At 43.7% G+C, this 15,570-nt stretch overlaps 3 protein-coding genes across 3 annotated transcripts; all 3 read right to left on the bottom strand.

Annotated features, from left to right (window-relative positions):
- On the bottom strand, positions 939-3,994 carry LOC8070315 (protein S-acyltransferase 11). Its single transcript, XM_002447268.2, has 5 exons — positions 3,642-3,994; positions 2,656-2,890; positions 2,215-2,513; positions 1,629-2,122; positions 939-1,543 (listed from the first exon to the last, which is right to left on the bottom strand). Exons 1-4 carry the CDS (start codon positions 3,681-3,683, stop codon positions 1,631-1,633), a joined length of 1,068 nt encoding a protein of 355 aa, XP_002447313.2. The 5' UTR covers positions 3,684-3,994; the 3' UTR covers positions 939-1,543; positions 1,629-1,630.
- LOC110436322 (anamorsin homolog) lies at positions 5,007-8,780 on the bottom strand. The gene is made up of 8 exons (XM_021463062.1): positions 8,604-8,780; positions 8,323-8,464; positions 6,342-6,502; positions 6,161-6,256; positions 5,917-6,076; positions 5,688-5,824; positions 5,490-5,564; positions 5,007-5,365 (listed from the first exon to the last, which is right to left on the bottom strand). The coding sequence occupies exons 1-8, from the start codon at positions 8,763-8,765 to the stop codon at positions 5,327-5,329; spliced, it is 972 nt and encodes a 323-aa protein (XP_021318737.1). The 5' UTR covers positions 8,766-8,780; the 3' UTR covers positions 5,007-5,326.
- Positions 10,301-11,691, bottom strand: LOC8085855 (chlorophyll a-b binding protein CP24 10B, chloroplastic). The gene is made up of 2 exons (XM_002447267.2): positions 11,410-11,691; positions 10,301-11,275 (listed from the first exon to the last, which is right to left on the bottom strand). The coding sequence occupies exons 1-2, from the start codon at positions 11,625-11,627 to the stop codon at positions 10,726-10,728; spliced, it is 768 nt and encodes a 255-aa protein (XP_002447312.1). The 5' UTR covers positions 11,628-11,691; the 3' UTR covers positions 10,301-10,725.

Raw genomic sequence — 15,570 nt, 5'->3', positions numbered from 1 at the left:
CTAATTAGATTTAAAAGATTTCTCCTACGATTTTCAACCTAACTATACAATTAGTTATTTTTTAATCTATATTTAATGCTCCATGCATATGCCGCAAAACTCGATGTGACGAAGAATCTTGAAAATTTGTTGAATCCTAGAGGGAACTAAACAAGGCCTAAAATTTTTCAAGATTTCTCGTGAAATATTAAATGTAGATAAAAATAACTAATTGCACAATTTACCGGTAATTTGTGAGACGAATATTTTGAGCCTAGTTAGTCCAGATTAGATAATATTTGTCAAATATAAACAAAATTGCTATAGTGTTCATTTTGCAAAACCTTTTGCCTTGTTTAGTTTCGAAAAGATTTTAGATTTCGGCACTGTAGCATTTTCGTTTTCATTTGACAAATATTATCTAATTATAAACTAACTAGGTTAAAAAGATTCATCTCATGATTTACAGGCAAACTGTGTAATTAGCTTTTGTTTTCGTCTATATCTAATGCTTCATGTATGTGTCCTAAATTTCAATGTGACGAGAAATCTTGAAAAAAATTGGTTTTCGGGATGAACTAAACAAGGCCTAAACAAGGCTTGTGCTCGAAATTCCGTCCATGCAAAGATTGACATAACCTACGTAGTACGTACTAGGGCAATGGAAACGGCTGGCGCAGGCATTTTTTTTTCTTTTTTTTTTAAAAAATATTACTAGTACTAGTATATCAGAATAACTGATGACATGAATGCAGTTGCGTCAGTCGCTGGTCACAAGAAACATTCAACGAACTGGTGCATTCACGCACAGATATTCCAAGCTGCTGATTTCATGAAAACCCCACAAAGAACAAATAAAAATGCAGTCAAATGGTTGCAAAGTCTAACTGCGTACGTGAGCCACTTTCTGTTGGGCGACCCAGCCCAATCCCGGTTGGATTTGTATACCATCAGGCATCAAGACAAAAAGGTTGAACCGTTGAAGAAAACAATGAATGCCACATACATGTACATGGTTAATCAACTAATTTACACCAAGTGAATGTTACAATGTTTTCCTATACACATGTCAGTGTATTAACGTCATAGAGGTTTTGTAGTATACATATTTGTCTTCAAAATTCTAGCATCACTCAAAATCACTGTCAGATTTAATCATAATGACCACTTCTGCAGCGTGAAGCTTCGATCTTCGACTCTGTTGAAAAAGGCAGTGATGATGATGCAGATTTCAGATACTGCAATTTATTGCAAGACCATCAGCACCTTATGATTGTCTGCAGGCAATGAATGCGCAGGCCACATGGTATTTCAGCATCTGCCGAAATTGTTCTACTTAATCAGTGTGAGTGACATCCCCATGAACAACTAATGCTCTTCCTCTAGAACATGGATAATCATGAGTATTTTGTCCCTGAACGGCTTCAGTTATTCAAACTAATCTGTTGGTGGTCAACTGAGGTTCACAAATCACGGTTCTGGGTAACAGAAACCATCTTGAATTGGAACAACTAATTCCATACATGTCTGAATTGCTGGGACAGTAAAAGTGTATCACTGAAACCTACATGTAAATGAACCTATTTATTAGGTCACGACTAAGAAGGAACATGAAAAATGGACTTTACTGATCTACACGTCATTATTACCTCTAAAGAAGTTTTGACCCTGAATTATCCTGCAACTTGCCAGTGTTTGAGTATCGCAACAGAACTCTGGCAATTGGATAAGGGCACCCAAAAAATCTAACAATGTTCTGAAAACCCCTCTCTCCATGCAAGGGATTTGGTGAACTTATATGGTTGAGATATGTGTTTCCTTCATAGATATAACTAAGCTGCTGGCACAGTAATACACCTATACCAGCATTGACTGATAAACTAGCGAATGCTAGATATACCAGAATTAGACCCCTTGCTGACAAGAAGAAGGCAGAGCCTGCAACTGTAGTAATAATCTCCAACAATATTTTCCAAAAACTCATTGAGTGACGGTTTGATGCTAGGTTTGGAAAATCAACAGAGGGCCATATCTTATAACTCGCATATATGGTCATCCCAGCAGCATAAGAACAACTAATAACCACAGATATAAGAAAAATGACAAACACTTGATGGTTTGATGCTCCCACACAGTTGCCAATCTGCACTTGAACAGAAGGGGGGAATGAATAAACAAGCCAACTAACAATCAACAAAAAATACTAACGCAGCAGAATGCAGATATCATACTTACAAATGGGCAATGATGATCCATGTCCACCACACACATTTTACAAGATCGGCAGTGATGTGCTCTGGGGGGCTTTGGTTTATTACAGTATGCACAAAAGGTATAGTTGTCAAGATCACTTTTCCCAACCATGGGATAGCTGCCCCACCGTATGCTTATTGGTGCGCCTGCAGATTTAAAAGAGGCCAAGCAATAGCTTGTGATGGTAAATACAGCCAACACAGCTGTTACCATGCAGTGAAAGATACCACAAAAGTTGCTGATTGAGAAAACAATAGGATATACCGCCCAGACCCCACCACCTGTGTTAAACAAAATTACAGGCTAAATAAACAACTGACTAAGAAATAAAATTGATAAATATCAATAGCAGAACTACATGAAATAAACGAGTAACTGTGACAAGTTATAAATTATGCTGGTAGCAAGAGATGGGGAACATACATATAACAAAGAGCATGAAGAGGATGAGCACAGTCACAAAGAATCTGTCCCGTAGGCGCCTCCAGTGGGAAAACCATATACTATCAGGTTTCCTTGTGGTCTGGTTAATTTGCGTAATGGCTCCACACCAGCCACACTTATAGATAGGTGAATAACTCGCAAAAACAAGCCGGAGCCCACAGCCCCAACATGTGGCTTCATGATCTTCCGGTATGGATGTGACGGATTGCTCTACCTGAACAAAAGGAGGGTGGAAATTAACACAATGCTTCAGGTGATACTACAGTTATGCACCAATAAGGAATACCATACTTGCAGATGAGCAAAAGCATCGGATTTATACATGGATGGTGTTTCTCAACCATCCTTCCCACAGGACTCAATGCCAAAGTAAACCTAAGTATAACTTCCAACCCATATCTACAGTTACTTCACTCAATACTAAATCTAACATAATATTTGCAAGTTTCGCTTATGACAAACAGCATATCTGCATTTTTTTTCTAATTCTGCTACCGTTGCAATTCACAAGTAACTGATTAATTATCTCTTGCCATACATATACATATCCATTATGTCTAAGCATAAAGTCTTAATTGGAGTAAGGTGTCCATAAAAGGACCTTGTGGTTAATCCCTATTGCAAAATCCATCCTAATCAATAGAGTAAAGCTGTCACAGACTGCTTTTCCTATGGACAAGCATCCAGGCCAATCAACCGGCACTATCTGGTTAGTTCCATAGGTACACATGAAGCAAGAAAACAAGGGTAACCACATCAGGGAACTGAACAGACACACTAGACGGCACTGCTATCCAAGACTGTCAAATCTATCAAGAGCACCGGAAGTAGGGGGCTCCTATCCGTTGACCCAATCGGCGCTCGTCTCCTCCTCCCGACTTTGAAATGGTCCGAACAGGGGCGCAGGTATGGGAGGCCCAGCGAGTGAGGGAGACGCACGTTTGGATGAAAAGAAAGGCACAAACCTCCAGCAGCGGGCGCTGCTGCTCCCGCTCCGGCTCCGCCATCGCGCCCGCCGGCCGCCGCGCAGATCCACGGGGCGAGGCCGCGAGGTGGGTAGAGAGCAGGAGGCCTCCGGTCCGGATCGGCGCGCGGCGGTGGGAGACTTCGCAGAGGGGGTTTGCAGCTTGGGGCCGAGGCGGAGGAGAATGTTTGTTTTCTTTTCCCCTGTGGATATTTCAACGACGAGCAAGAGCGCTGCCGATGCGGTAGCAAAAGCCAAAGCAAAAGGAGAGAGGGGCCGGCAGGCACGAGCACGACGATGCAGACGCGAATTTGTGCTGCGACTGCCGAGGCAGCTCAAGGGCTGGATTGGAAGGAGGATACGGGAGCCGGCGGACGCGTCGCCGCGCTGGTTGGTGGTTGGTCCGAGCCTCCAAGGGCAGTGGATGGCGACTTGGGCCTTGTTTAGGTAAAAAAAAAATTAAAACTTTTTTCATATTACCTGACATATCAAATGTTGCGGCACATATATTGAGTATTAAATATAAATAAAAATAATAACTAATTATATAGTTTATCTGTAATTTATGAGACGAATTTTTTGAGCCTAGGTAGTCCATAATTAGACAATATTTGTCAAATACAAATAAAAATATTATAGTACTTATTTTGCCAAAAATTTTGAAACTAAACAAGGCCCTTGTTAACCATGGATCGTGTTTAATAACCACTGATTTATTATTACTTGATGATACATTATTCTCCTGTTTTATTTGGTGATGACGATGATATCGAGCACGAGCACACGGTTTGGATCTATCGGCAACACTCGATGATCTTCCATCCACCATAGATCATCTTTTTATATATATAAACTCCACCTTTTTTTAGCAAGACTCCACCATATTAGATCATTTCTAGATTGGCCAGTTCGGTCAGACCGTAGATGATCTTCCATCCACCATAGATCATTTTTTTTTATATAAACTACACCCTTTTTTTAGCAACACTCCACCATATTATCGTAGCCCGACCAAAATTTGGCCATTGACCGTGGACAAGGTTGGCGTTTGGATATTGGGCCAAGATTTCACGTCTAATTAGAGTTCAAGGTGAAGCTACTGCCCAGCATGGTGTGCTAATCATCTTTGCCTATTGGTGATCTCGCCACGTATAAACGAGCGGTGACTTTCAAATGAGAGCATGCTTGCCACATAGATCGTTGTTCTTCGGTTGTACAGTACAAAAGTTTGGTCTTGCATAGATCATTGATCCTCTGTATAACTCAAAACTAAAATATTTTACTAACCACGACACGAAACGAATGTCAAATCATTCCTGGCCTGCGATGGGTGAGCAATATTCTCGACACCCAGGGCTGCAAAATCTGACAACACATGCACACTTGTTTGTGTCGAGGCGCGCTTGGCCAACTTGAGAGAAAATATGTAGGATATCACCGTCTTGTAGTATCAAACAATCGGCACGAGTACATTATCCGAAAGACAAGTCACACGCACGCTCGCATTGGCTAACAGAAGCTATTTAAAATGCAGTTCTTCCGGTGAGCATCAATTTTTTTTGAACGTAAACCGGTGAGCATCGACCTCAACTAACAACGTAGCATCCAAACGAACGAACAAATTGACAGAAGTATTCCTATCTCCTCGTTTTGCCGATGTTCACTTGCATGTATCTGATGATGCCATCATATGTCAGCAGCAAGGAAGTTGCCAGACAAGGAAACCTGCCAATTGGAGAAGCAACAGTGAGCATGGCATCACAAATCAGAATCCAGATCAGACTACAATCGACATAGTTGATCAGCTCTAGAAGGGTACAGGTGAGGAAAATACAGATAAGACTGTTACCTTCTCGCCAGGCTTGAATGGTGGAAGACCTCTGTAAGGACAGGTTCCACATCTAAAGGCATCGCCCAACCCACACTGCAAGAACCATTTACGGAGATCACCAGACGTCATAAGTAACCTAATCCGAGTGAACGTATGCAAGAACATGGAATTTCACATGCGAGCATAAGTGCCACTTAATCCTATACCAATACTTACACTGCCACAAGCTGACTGAGGGTTATTGATCTGTTCTGCAGTGAGCTCTAGCTTCCCAACCTTCTCCTCAGCCTCAGCCCTGCCACAAGTACAGTTCTTGCATGCTTTCTTTGCTGCCCCCACTTCACAATCCCCGACTGTTGAAATATCAGTTAACTGTTTAGGATCCAAACCTAGATTGGCTATTGCTTACGAAGTTGAACTAAGTTGACAGGGTTTGTTACTGTACCAACTGGAAGTTGTGGTTTCTTCAGGTCCTCTTCAGTCAAAAGGCTGTCTTCATCAATCAGATCAGAGTCATCATCAATTTGAATCTTGGGAAGGGCCCTCGTTGCTTTCTTGAGGGGAAAAGAAGAGCCCATGCTCCAGCTAGCCTTCTTTGCCTTAACCTACAAGTGGTTCAAATTAGCACAAAAAATAAAGCCTGCACAGCAATATTGACATATTATAACACATGAACTTAGACCACTCACTGTAACAGATTGCACGCTATCCTGCGAGTTTGCAGCAGAAGATTGCACTTCAGCAAATCCTCCCATCAGTAACTTGCGCTCAATATCAGTGTTTGGCTAACAGAGACAGACATAAAAGTTGGCACTTTATATTAACAGTGCAAGAGAAACGAGGTAAGGAAGGCAAATTCTGATAAGTTACCTTCTGACTGGATGAGAGTGCAGGGCTCTGCACCAATACTCTTCCACCAGCTTTCAGCACCCGACTGATTTCAGCAACCAATTGCTCCCTCAAGCTTTCCACGTTTTTAATGACTGCAAGAACCGCACCAACTGATGCATCCTCAAAAGGCAACTTTCCACCTGTTGCATGCCAGAACAATAGTTTGGTTACAATTTTGTGATAATACACCAAAGTGCACATAACGAGGATGGCATAGCAAAGCCTAGCACAAATCAAAATCAAACATTATTAAGTGTATAATATAGGCTCCCAAAATCAGGAATACTAGCACTCCGCTTATCCATAAAAACACACATGGGCTAGTCCATAGTCCGGAAGCATATTACTGATCCATTAAATTTAAATTCAGATATTGAATCTATGGCAAAAAAAAAAAGTTCCTTTTTGAAAGTATAATCCTAGCTTTCATCTCTGGCTGATCTAGAAAATATATTCTTCTTTTATGGTTTTACCTCATATTTTCCATTGCGTGTGAAATAGCGATAGGAAGATTAGTGTGTAGAGCAATTCACTTTGATCATGAAGTTTTGATGTGGGTTTTAGGGTCAATATCATTTGAACAAATAGGGAATGCTTTCTTGGGTTCTCCGTTCACACTTTAAATATCATATAGGTAGACATGAATAACACCTGAGTGGGTATGCGTTTTCAGCGTCCGATTAATACCTTGTTTCGTTTGCTCGTTTAATTTTACTGTTTTTTTATTGTTATAATAACCTTATCACATAGTTGTTTTACAAGCAGGTCATTCCTTTGTTGAATCAGCTGGCTCCATACTCGACATCTGCATTTCATAGGTTTGGGTTTTCAACTTCAGCCCCCCAACAAGATGATATGGAGACAAACAAACACACAGATGATGGGGTTAATAAAAGCGTTGGAGGGAGTACTAAAGCTTCAAGTGAAGCCAATAATGTGCCAGGAACCGAGAAGGCACAGGAAGCAGGTTCACATGATTCTGTATCCAAGTCTAACAGGAAGAGGAGAATTACTAAACGAACTGCATTTTCTGATTCTGATTCAGAAGACCTATACCTATCAAAGGAGGACCTTGTGAAGCTGACGAATCACTGAAGTCTAAAGATGAATGAAGAGTTTAAAGATATGAAGGATAAGGTCTATTCTAGAAAGCACTTGTTTCTGAACTCTAGTCTCAGACGCAGGTGCCAGTTACCATAGTTCAACCAGGTACTCAGTTATTATTATTATTCTTCCTTCAGCATGTGCAGATCAAGTAATAATAATAAAAAAAATCTGTAATCTTGAACTAAAACTACTACAACAATGATTCACTAAAATATAAAGCCCATGATAGGCACCCTGCTAATCTACAGTTTGAGGCACAGGCATCAGAAGTTTCTTTAAAAAAAACAACACAGCAAGTAATACTAACACATTTTTTTTCTTTTATCCAATAGCAGGTGTTTAGGAAGTCCCGCGAACATAAGGTTTGGTCCAGAGAGCTGAAAGGAAACTACAGCAAGGTTCCCTAAAGTGTACCATGTTAATAAAATTGGAGCAAGTATACATTGCTTGCACTGGATCACAAACAGGGAGCAGTGTTTGTGCAGTTCCTATCGTCTTCTATCATTTTTGCATACAAAAATAAAGGGGGAAAGATACCTGGAACTAATCGATGGGCTACTCCCGATCCCGGGAGCATGGTTTGACGAACTAATTCCCGAATTAAAGTACGAAACCCTAAGAACCAAATGTCTACTCCAAATTTGACTAAAAAAATGAGCCCATTCGACGAAACCACACCAGAAGGCTCGCTAATTGAAGCATGCAAGCAAGCAAAAAAAAAAACACGAATTGACAGGTTCCTGCATCCACACACGCACGCACGCACGAAGTCGCCCTTCATCGCGGACATCGAGCATACGATGAGGAAGAAAATGAAGAGAGGGCAAGACGGGGCCGAAGGTAGCTAGCTCACCGAGCGCCGCGCACTGGGTGATGACGGCGACCTCCTCCCGCGAGACCTCGGCGGCAGCCGCCAGATCCCCCACCGCCCGGATCGGCAGCGCCACCTCGTCCGTCACCGCGAGCGCCGCCGCCATGGAGTCCAACCTGGCAACCTGCACACGAGCACGCCCAGCACCAGAAGGACTCGGTGAAAACTAATCCCCGCAGAGAAAAAAAAAACTGATCGAGGAATTAGGGTTCGTCCAGGAGGAATTTATCTGGCCGCTCCCGGATTCATCGCGTGACTGCTACCTGAGATGAGAAGAAGGAGAATCGAATTTGGTTTGCCTCCCTACCCTCTGGAAGCTTCACCAGGAAAGGAAACCAGGGTGGGGAACTGGGAGAGCCGAGAGGGCAGCAATGACGTTTTGCTTCTGTGTGAGAGCACAAACGGGCCGTGCGGGCGAGAGACATAGGTCGGCGACTCGCCGCGATGGCGATGGGTCGATCGCTGGCCCGACCCGGACGGAACGCGTTCCGTCGATGCGAAATGCCTTGTTGGGTTGGCCCATCGACCCGACTAGGGCCATGGCCCTAGTAGCCCTAGGCCCAGCCCGGCCCTGGACCTCGATTATCATTAGTACACACTTCCATTTTTTGTTTGAAAAATTAGAAGATCACTTTCTTGTCATGTCATGTCATGTCATATAAGGTGAGAAAATTTTCACCCAGATCTATCTATCTATCTACTTCCTCCGTTCCAAATTATAAGTCATTCCAAGAATCTTGGAGAGTCAAAGTTTTCAAATTTAACCAAATTTATATAGCAAAATTATATTGGTACCAACCAAGTATCATTAGATTCTTTGTTAGTTATATTTTCATAGTATATCTATTTTATGACATAAATCTTTATATTTCTCTGTATATTTTTTTGTCAAACTTGAAAATTCTTTGACTCTCCAAGATTCTTGGAATGACTTATAATTTGGAACAGAGGGAGTATCTATCTATACTATATGTAGAGTTAAAGAATTTTAAAATATTTGTCACCTAAAATTTTTTACCCATCTCATATCAGGCCCTTAGATTCTTTTTCTTTAGATCTAAGATCTAACGGTACATGTCAATCTAAGATGGGCTACTTATGCCCTTTACGGTCACCCATCTACTCTTACACATTGTCGTCGTTAAAGGAATGGACAACATAGCGGTTGTTTTTTTACCAAAATGTTCTGCCCACCCACCATACCTAGGATTTCCAGGATAGGCACCATAAGATATATTGATATAACATGATTTTAAAACAAATAAAACTAGTTTCCTAATATTTTGTTATAAAATAATTTTACTATTAAACTAGGTTTTAGGATTTTTAGTTGCATTATTTCTTCATGTAAGAATATTTAGATAATTTTTAAAATTGTATTTTTTATGTTTTTATGATTTTTAATAAAAATATTTTTATTCTAATTTACTTTTATAGACTTTCAACTTAGTTCGATTTACCCTCTTCTAAAAAGAAACCATAAAAATCACTCTAAGGTGCAAAAACAAATGGTTTTATAGATTATGAATGAAAATTAAACAACAATGATTATTGAGAAGGTAAATTGGATTTTTTTTTCCATGTCATTAGGATGAAAACTGTTGTTGACCAAAAGGCTCATGCCCGGGCAGGCAAAGCCAAAGAAATCATGTGGGCTGCACGGAGAAGATCATCTAGCCCAAGAACAGGGGTCTTCATCTACTGGCATACTCTAGATCAAGAAACAGGGAAGACTTCTGCAATACCTTTTTTTTCACGCGAAACAGTCTAGGATTGGTCCTGAATTCATAAGTCTTCACCCTCAGCGAGGACCAAGAAATAAGGGACATACTAGATCAGTAACAAACGCTGTAGCAATTGACCTAGACAAATGAGTTTGGATCATCTTTCCAAGAGATGACTCTGTCAAAGCATAGTGTTGAAGAGAGGTTTATCCTCTCAAAAGTCAACGAAATCCTAGGAGCATAAGCCAACATTTTTCAATTGAAATTGAAAACTCTCCGGTTAAATCCCCGATTGTGCTCAACAAAACTAAGACTAGCATTCACAAACTATACATTACATGGTACATACACGGAAGAGGAAAAAACAGAGAAGAAGTCCCCATTTGCTGTCACGAACACAGACAGTACATTGCTGCTACGCTCTTCTTTGATCTCCAATCCAAATATCCAATCAATCCCATGCAAGCAAGGCAAGCTTGATCCATTGTTTGCATTTCAATGCGTCTGATCCGATGAAGATGAAGCCATACGTCCCTCACCCACGCCACGCGCCCAATCGAGAATTTAACTCGGTCGATTCGAATTCGATCGATCGATGAATACAAGTACACAGCATGACACGACACGGTCGTCGTCGGCACCGGCAGCATGCAATGCAAAATCATAGGCCGAGCGCGCCGAGCGGCGTCTTGCCCTGTCCGGCCTCGAAGTAGAAGATGAGCATGGCGAGCATGGCGAGGCGGGCGTGCTTGATCTCGGCGAGCTTGAGCCGCTCGAGCTTGTCGACGTCGGGGATGTAGACGCCGTCCTTGACGGTGCCGGCGAGGCCGAGCGGGTCGAAGAACTTGCCGCCGGGGTAGCCTTGCTCGCCGGTGAAGTTGGCGAAGTTTTCGGCGGTGCGGGACCAGGGCGTGGCCCACTCGACGGACTGCGAGTCCGGGTTGAAGAAGTCCACCCAGCGCTTGGACTCCACCCACCCCATGAGCAGCAGCTGCGTGCCCAGCAGCGAGCCGAAGGAGAAGGGCGCGATGGCGCCCGGGTCGGCGCCGGCCTCGAACCACGGGATCCCGCTCCACGCCTGCCCCACGAAGATGCCCAGCACGGCCGCCATCGCCCACCGCCCGTGGATCAGCTCCGCCTCCCGGTACCACTTGAGGAACGCCGGGTCCTTGCCCAGCCCCAGCGGGTCGAACCCGAAGTCGCCGGGGAGCCTGCATGCAAGCAAAGTCGCGCGCGGCGGCGTCATGGTCGGTCAATTCGGCTGTCCGATCTCCTCATCTCAGTTCAGTTACTAGCATATATATATATATATAGTAAGAAGAAAAGACAGCGCGAAATGACTTACGAGCCGTCGAGCCATGGCGGGTTGATGAACTCGGCGTCGCTCTTGAAGGCGGGGATCCACGACTTCTTGGGGGCGACCGCGGCGACGACGACGAGCGAGCGGCGCGGCGCGGGCTTGGCAGCGGCGGCGGCATTGGCGAGCGCGCGCCTGGCACCGAGGAACGACGGGGTCTTGAGCACGGCAGCGGGCGCGGTGGCGGAGGTGGACGCGAGCGCCATGGCCGGGGGGTTTGGTGTGGTTAGCTTTAGCGGTCACTGATCAGTCCGTTGGAGGGAGCAGCAGCAGGACGGCAGATATTAATTAATAGCGGCGCCGCGGCGCGGGGCAGCCACAGGATCCGCCCCGCCCGCGGGAAATCTCGGTGGCGGTAGGATGGATAGAGCGCCGGCCAATGGCGAGCGCGCGCCATCGGATTCTGCCGCGCTGGGGGACGCCACGTGGACACCGCGCGCCCCCGGCCCCTCCGGTGATCATGTCCTCGTCCTCGTGCAACCGCCTAGGCGGGCTCCGGCGTCGTGAGATCTCCGTGGACTAGCTTTCCGTTGCGGCATTGGGCCGAGTTGTGGACTTGTTCGATTGCGATTTACTGCCGCCTTTGGATTTGGAGGAGATCGCATATGTTTCAGCTTGGTGGCTTGGCGAGGGAGAGAGACAACTTTTTATCTTCTTTGATTTGATTTTTGCACTTCAAATCAGACTGGGAAATGTAAGGGAACAACACAGACCCAAGTGCACTAAAATATATCGTCTTTGAGAATGCTGATAGGGAGGTTAAACTGTGAACGCCGTAAAAGAAAAGTAGAACTGTGAGGATTAAATGTAATCTTGAGAATGCTGCGAGGTAGGTAATGTTTGGTTTGAAATTTCCAGCACAGCAAACTGACTCCAGTAAAATTCCTATTTGGAATGTGGGAATGTTTTTTATTTTAAATATGAAAATAAAATAATTCTTAAAAAAACTTGTGTATGATTCTGCATTCCAAAAGCTATCTTCCATGATGTCATTGTGTCGGAGTTTTGTGAGTCCTTTGAGATAAGGACATCAGGCTTTTCATGGCCATTTCTAAGGGCCTATTGAGCTAATTGTTAGCCAACTAAATATTAGCTATTTTTTATCAAATTCTTTTTTTTAATCAAAATTAGCCCTACACATCCAAGAGGGGGACTAATAGATGAGCTAACTTATTGATCTAGCCTCCAACAACATCATCTCCAACCCGAGCCCTCAAATTGGGACCATTTCTTTTGATTTGAGAGCTCCCTCTACTTTTAAGGGCATTTTTTTATGTATTTACTTCAGCATCCTCAAATCAGGTCCCTCAAATCCATTCTAGTAGATACTGGTACATGGGACCTATCCATCATTCGTCTATATCCACCTTCGTTCCAATGACTAAATTATTGGGGCAGAGGAGGGGAATGAGCATTGTCGCCGTCCTAACCGACTGAGTATTATTATCGGCGTAGAGCTATGTTCGGTTGACATACAACTTGTTCGCAAATCAAGGCACCTAGTTGTGCACCTACGAATCGTTGGATGGGACAGGATTCTGGAGGGCCCGAAACCAGATCTAGATGGATGGCTAGGATTCCAGTTCAAGTTTCAGGCCCATTATTAGTTTAGAAGGAACGCTAAGAAGTTGAACACTTTGTCAATAAAGAGAAAAATGATACTGTTGTGTGTGTGCGTGCGCGCTTCCCAACAGAATAACTAGCCTAGTTTGGAAGGAAAAAACATCAAGAATCCTGATGACTTGTATTTTGTTTGCCTGTGATGTAATGTTTGGGCAGGTCTATCCCAGGTAAGATGCAAGAGGCAGTCGTTGAAGGTGTTCAGATCATGTTGGCTGCAGCTATGAAGAAATCGACTGGAGGACATGATGGTGGACTTCTAATGTTGGAGAGAAGTCAGGATAATCTTCCCGGCCCAGAGACAGGGCTTGAAGACCCCGGTTCCAAAGGAAGCTCCCCTTCGCAATTCACATCTAGCGTTTGATAGTGGATATCGTTGTTATCGCTCTAACTGGTTGTATATTGGTCGCTACTTGCGAGTAATTGTTTCTTTCTTTCTTTCTTTCTTTTTTGAAAAAAGCGTCTACTGCATTTCTTAATCTTATGAGAAACTAGTAATACTTAAGAGTATCTTCAATAGAGAACAGAGACCCTAAAGATAGTCTCTACATTATTTTTTGGTGTTAGGGCAAAAAAATGCTTAATCCAATAGCCTCCAACTTGAGTGCCTATTTCACTAAGACGACATAAATTCCCCCATTTTTGCATGTTAAATCTCCCCCTTGACCCAACTGCTAGGGGGGGGCGTATAGAGCTCTCTACTTTTTACCGCACCCCCCTCAAAAAATAAATCCCAGCACTAACTCTCTCTCGCGCGTCGTCGTCCTATTCCCTTCCACCGTGACATCACCAAGGCCAGACCTGCTCCTCCCATCAATGTACCCCTCCGTCAAGGCGCCACCAAGGCCAAGCCTGCTCCTCTCCATCGAGGTCCTCATCCTCGACCTCCTTTTCGGCGAATCCTTTGCCCTGCTAGGTGAGGAGGGGAGTGATGGAATAGGAGAGTGAAAAAAAAGAATAAGAGTAATATGACCGACAAATAGGTTTCAAGGCTACTACTAGAGTTGAGCTCCGTAAAGAAGTTAATCAAAACTAGGAGAAGCCCTCAAATACTAAGTAGGCTCTGTTTTAGGGGACATTATTAGAGTTAAGGTAGGTGATATTACTCTAGTGTGACCGCTTTTGGTGTCTAGAAGAAAGCTTCTCCTACTTGTATCCCTCTTCTTGCCCTCTAAATGATGTCAGAACTATCTTCTACTTCAGTTATGCTTAATGGGAATGAGAGATTGCCTCGTGTTAAAAAAAGTATTCTTCTCCCCAGATAATTTAACTGTCGGCAACGGGATATTATATTCATGTTTACAAAAGGGCAGCATATATATCTCTAACCTCTTTGCATAGCATAGAGCGGTGGAAAAATCTTTAAATTGTGGGTTTGAACGAATCATGCACGATGCAGAAATAATTGGGTAACTCGTGTCCACAAAATATACCTTTTAGGAATTATATCCGTCGCACCTCTCCTCGGCTCTATCCACAGTGTCAACGAGGGTAGTAGGCTGGGGACAGCATCACAGCAACAATAGAGCGTTCACGGCCGTGCAAGGAAAACGATAGACCCGGGGCGCTTCTTTATCCTTCTCTCTTTGCCGTTTGCCCTTTCCTGCTTCCAGCTCCAACGCTCGTGAGTCGTGATTCAGCCCAGCAACCCGCCGTGGCGCCGAGGGAATCGTCACTATCCTTTTTTTTTTTCAGTTGCTGGTGGTGAGCGTGGTGAGAGTGCGTGGAACCAGGAGAACATTCATCTTCACTTCTCAACACCTTATTATTCTAACCGACGCTACCTATGGCTGTCCTGTCCCCCCCGCCTGACGATGAGCATCTCCCGTGATCATATCGATCCGTCCCCGGGAATAATTGCCGCGAAATGTGGATATCTCCGCTCGATCCATGCATATGCATGGAACGCGTATGATAAACGTAGATCGGTCGTTTTCGCCGTAAGCTATTCGTAGCAGTGTTGTTCTTGTTCTTGCCATATGCATTGGCAGTTGCTGCTTCTAGATTTTGTTTTCTTTTTAATTTTATTTATTACCTGTATGTAAGTAAGTCCACCAAGCAAAATGTAAAATAACCACCGTATTGAATTTGAATTGCTACTGAAACTAGCCCACATAATTCAGTAGCCGCATGTCGTGTTGGGCACTGAATTCAGAGGTTTTAGGTGATAGTAGTAGAATGCGGCGCGTATTTGAATTCCTCGAAAGATATGTGTAGGGTCAAACCGATTTAGGGTCAGAATTTGTCTGATCAAAACTCTAGCCCTACTCCCTAGATGGCTAATTAATTTGCATCATAACCACGGGTGGATGTACTTGGTTGTGTGGTGTTGTGACTGACTGCACATTTGGGAGTTGCTGCACACCTGCTGATAGATTAACACCAGAGGGCATTTCTCCTGTCACTTGTGACTGGATTCCTTAGCTACCTACTGCTCCTAGTACTATTTCTCAGCAGCAAGTTGTTTGCTGTTGTTCTTGCCGAGCTTGGAGGCATCTGCAGGATTATCTTATATCTTATCGTGCCATT

This window comes from Sorghum bicolor, chromosome 6 (assembly GCF_000003195.3).
Source record: "Sorghum bicolor cultivar BTx623 chromosome 6, Sorghum_bicolor_NCBIv3, whole genome shotgun sequence".
NCBI lineage: Eukaryota > Viridiplantae > Streptophyta > Magnoliopsida > Poales > Poaceae > Sorghum > Sorghum bicolor.
This window is presented reverse-complemented; position numbering and strand designations above follow the sequence as displayed.

Bases quoted from the DNA above. Each gene is read 5' to 3' on its own strand.
- LOC110436322 (XM_021463062.1), bottom strand. From the start codon at position 8,765: ATGTCTCTCGCCCGCACGGCCCGTTTGTGCTCTCACACAGAAGCAAAA. The intron at 6,503-8,322 runs GTGAGCTAGCTA...GGCATGCAACAG, and splicing joins CACCCAGTGCGCGGCGCTCG to GTGGAAAGTTGCCTTTTGAG. The intron at 6,257-6,341 runs GTAACTTATCAG...TGTCTCTGTTAG, and splicing joins CACTCTCATCCAGTCAGAAG to CCAAACACTGATATTGAGCG.
- LOC8085855 (XM_002447267.2), bottom strand. From the start codon at position 11,627: ATGGCGCTCGCGTCCACCTCCGCCACCGCGCCCGCTGCCGTGCTCAAG. The intron at 11,276-11,409 runs GTAAGTCATTTC...GCTTGCATGCAG, and splicing joins CCGCCATGGCTCGACGGCTC to GCTCCCCGGCGACTTCGGGT.
- LOC8070315 (XM_002447268.2), bottom strand. From the start codon at position 3,683: ATGGCGGAGCCGGAGCGGGAGCAGCAGCGCCCGCTGCTGGAG. The intron at 2,891-3,641 runs GTTTGTGCCTTT...CCTTTTGTTCAG, and splicing joins AGCAGCGCCCGCTGCTGGAG to GTAGAGCAATCCGTCACATC. The intron at 2,123-2,214 runs GTAAGTATGATA...GTTCAAGTGCAG, and splicing joins TGGATCATCATTGCCCATTT to ATTGGCAACTGTGTGGGAGC.